Source organism: Bombus vosnesenskii, unplaced genomic scaffold (assembly GCF_011952255.1).
Source record: "Bombus vosnesenskii isolate JDL3184/JDL3185 unplaced genomic scaffold, Bvos_JDL3184-5_v1.1 scf7180000013266, whole genome shotgun sequence".
In the NCBI taxonomy this organism is placed as follows: Eukaryota; Metazoa; Arthropoda; class Insecta; order Hymenoptera; family Apidae; genus Bombus; species Bombus vosnesenskii.
The window spans coordinates 5,565,037-5,568,890 of NW_022882926.1; the positions used below are offsets into that span (position 1 = coordinate 5,565,037).

A 3,854-nucleotide genomic window follows, 5' to 3' on the forward strand; every position below is an offset into this window, starting at 1 on the left:
AAGAAACGAATAAATAATTGGAATAATAGACTAAGTCTACTAAGATAATCTAAAATGAAGAGGAAGCACACCATCTGTTAGAATATCAAGAAAAAGATTAACAAGTAAGTTTTGCTCTTTTCTATTTACTCGTATCTCTTTCTCAACGATATTTTATCGACATTATCGATGTCCCAATCGCTCACTGTAAACTTCTTCCAGCTTAAACATGAAAACACTATCCGATCAAAGTCGAGAGCATTTTCGGCTATCTACCTATATCCATCATCTACATTGGCATAGATCTGCAGAATCGAACATAGACTCTAATATATTATAGACCGCCTAGACCTTTAATTTAAGTAATATCTTTTGCATGTAACAATTTGTTACATTCTCCTGATAAATTAATTGTAATCAGATTGGGAAAATGAAGCGATTACGTAGAATAAGTACTGAGCAGCTCTCTGAAGAAGTTGTTGGTAAATCCTATACAAAGGTTATTCAGAGACTGCCATAATATGGAGAGATAGAAGACTGATACTACTACTCTTAATTGTTTTTCGATGTAAATTAATTAGGATATATACTTAGAATATTTTATAATTAATATGGTTATATAATTTCTAATATAGTATTATTATATAACTTAATTATATTATTAATTATATTTTTAATTAATTGCATTTCTAATATAGTATTATTATATAATTTAATCATATTATTAATATCTTTAATTAATTGCATTTCTAAAATAGTATTATTATATAATTTAATCATATTATTAATAATATCTTTAATTAATTGCATTTCTAATTAATCCTATTAATAATGGAATACTTATATTTTATAATTAAACAATAAATTATATATTTACTAACATCTGAAGTTCTCGCTCTCTCTTCAATTCTCCCCACCTTTAAGTTGATTCCTTACATTATCTCTTCCTACACTTTCAAGTTATTGCAAATATATAAAATCTATCTCAAATAAAACTCCTTCACCGAATTTTGGCCTCGGATTTTGTATCTGACGCAATTATCTAAACACGGTTAATAAATATCCATGGAAACAATCATTAATATTAATTATTATCAATAAAAGAACATAATTATGTAAACGCTTGAGTTAAGTATCCGGATAGTTATGAACGACAATGTATATCCACACGGAACAAAATTATCGCAGCAAAAATAATTTCCGTTTTCTGAGTAAAACGTCTAAAGCTGAAACCTTGAAAGTGACGAACGATTAATTATCTAAGCGACAGATTTAATATCGAAAGTTCCCAAACGGCACTGAATAAAAAATGATCTTGTGAAAGCATTGACTTATGTCGTCTACTCTTTCAATATTATCTACCGCAATTGCAAATTCCTCTCTCTCTCTATCTATCTATCTATCTATCTACCTATCTCGTTTATTTCTTTCTCTCGCCTTTCGTGCCACGTAATGCCCCGAAGCTGCCGACTTAGGCTGCTGATTAGCGTCCTTAGTCGTGGCTGGCACTTTCTTATAGTTCACTTTGGCTGTCCTTGTACCATAAGGCCGTCCACTCATTAGGAGCCAATGACAAATGCGCCGCGCCGTCGGTAATCTCCGGAAATTACGGAACTGTGGATATCTTCCTTGAATTTCGGCAGTGAAGGGTCTCACGTATAAAAGCGCCGTGCACCAACAACTTCCTATGATTATCATTCGGTTCTTTCCACGTCAAACGTCTGAACGGTTGAACCTCATCGAAATGACCACACGCATCGTCTCGCTGTTCGTGCTGTGCGCGGTAATGTGCCAGACGTGTCTCGCAAAACCAGCAAAAGTGCTCCAGAATCCAGAATCTTTGAGCCCTGTGCAACAGGAAGAGGCGATATCCACGGTTTCTGGTCAGTTACTTACCTTCGAAAGAAGAAACTTGTTTTCTTAGGTGCGCTTTGGCACAGTTTTGGTGTTTTATTTAGATTATATGGGTTTACTTTACCGCAGATAACAAGAGGGAACAACGATCGCCGCAGTTCGGATTTTTGAACGGAGATTACTCAGACTCTGACTTGGATTTCGAAGAAGGAGAACGTAGCTTTAAACATCACTACAAGCATCATCACAAACCAGCAGGCTGTAGAGATTATCCTTGTGGACAATATCCAGGGTACGCTTTATGTCAACGATTATTCGTTTCTTTTTTTGTCTTAGATATACTTAGATCATATATGAAATATTAATTTCTTCGTTATTTTAGATACGTGCCACCTGTTTATCCATCATATCCAACACAGGGTGGTACATCAGGGTCTTTCGCCACAGCTTCCGCAGGATCCATCAACGCAAATGGACCCACCGGGGGACAAAGTCACTCGAACGCACAAAGCGCCAGCTTCAACTTCGGACCGTATTCCGCATCTTTCAGCGTCGCTGAATCTTCTTCTGGCCAAAAGTTTTAAAAGACGTCCAAGGTAATTGTTTGTCTTCGACATGGAGCTTCGCTTAACACTTACAACAGTCAACAATTCACACGTTGACGCAGAATTTTTTTAAAATTTTACTCTCTATCGTTCTCGCCTTCTCCGTGTGCAACTCGTACAAGAAATTTAAAAAATCCAAAATTCTAATCGGCCAATCGTTCATCGCGTTCTACGAACGAGAGTGTATCTTCTCCTATTCCACTTCCATAGTGACATTTCTTTAAAAACCATTCAACTCTTATTTTAGTCGAGTACATATAAGACGCAGCAAGTGCGTCATCAATGTTGAACGCATCGACGCTACTTTCTTTAAAACGCTGTACATCGGATCCCGTACACGGAGAAAATCTTTTTCCGAGTTCCTCCTACACATAACACGTGTAACGACCACGCCAGTCGACACGCTTCGTCCCGTGTCCCATAACCGAGAATATTAATTGACTTCGCGCGCGCGCGCGTGCAACCGCAGCACGCGCGACGCAACTCAACGAGCATCATCATCGCCAACCGGCACACCAGTCGAGACGAATCAGTTTGACGTGAATCGGTTCTTCCTGTAATTCCTTCAGGCGCAGATGCCTGAGCGTACGCTTCTGTTTACGAGCGTGGAATCCTCGCCGTCGACTAATCGCCAGTCCTGTCTTCTCTCTCCTTCGATCGCGTGCTAAATACACCTAATCACGAGCCAAAGCCTATTGTATGGATCCTGAGGAACGTGATTTTGCGGGAACGTGAGTTAATTGGTAGCTCCAGAGAGATAAATCGCGGTACCATTTACGTTATGCGAGAGAAATTGCATCGACTTGGTGAATATTGAGCGTGGTTAGCGAGAAATGGGTGCTGTGTGTAACGGTGGGGAGTTCTTAGATGATTGTCAGTGAATGTCTTGAATAATAGATTTGAAGCATACAGTATGTAAAAGAAGTCTGAGATTTGTATTGGACAAATGGACCAAATGGTAACTTTTATCAACGTTGTTTTGCAAATTGATAGCTAGTTTTGTGAGATTCAACGGTGTAACGGTGGTCTGTTTTGGTAAAATAATCCAAAGTCAGCGTCAGTTTCTCTCAAGTCGTCGTTGCTTTCGAAATCGATTGTTATTTCTGGGAAAATTATTTCTCCGTTATAAGAAGCGTAACAGGATATTTTCGTGGTCTGTATTGGGAAAATGATTAAAAATGTGGAATTTTCAGTTCGACGTCGCTTTCGAGATTTGCGGTTAACGTTGTGAATGATTTATCGTGAACCGGCGTAACGCCTTAAATTGCAAGGGACATAGACAAACAAAATAGTACAATAATAAATCAAGAATGTCCCGTTGCGAGGGAATTCCCAAGTTCACGGTTATGAGCTACGTGCAACGATAGGAAGTCGTAAAACGTTTAAATACGTGCGACATGCGTTTCGTTCGTCAGA

General features: G+C 38.2%; 1 protein-coding gene across 1 annotated transcript; it reads left to right on the top strand.

Moving 5' to 3' along the window:
• Positions 1–1,666: 1,666 nt before the first annotated feature.
• Positions 1,667–2,733, top strand: LOC117230160. The gene is made up of 3 exons (XM_033487292.1): positions 1,667–1,862; positions 1,963–2,125; positions 2,216–2,733. Exons 1-3 carry the CDS (start codon positions 1,667–1,669, stop codon positions 2,415–2,417), a joined length of 561 nt encoding a protein of 186 aa, XP_033343183.1. The 3' UTR covers positions 2,418–2,733.
• Positions 2,734–3,854: the final 1,121 nt, after the last annotated feature.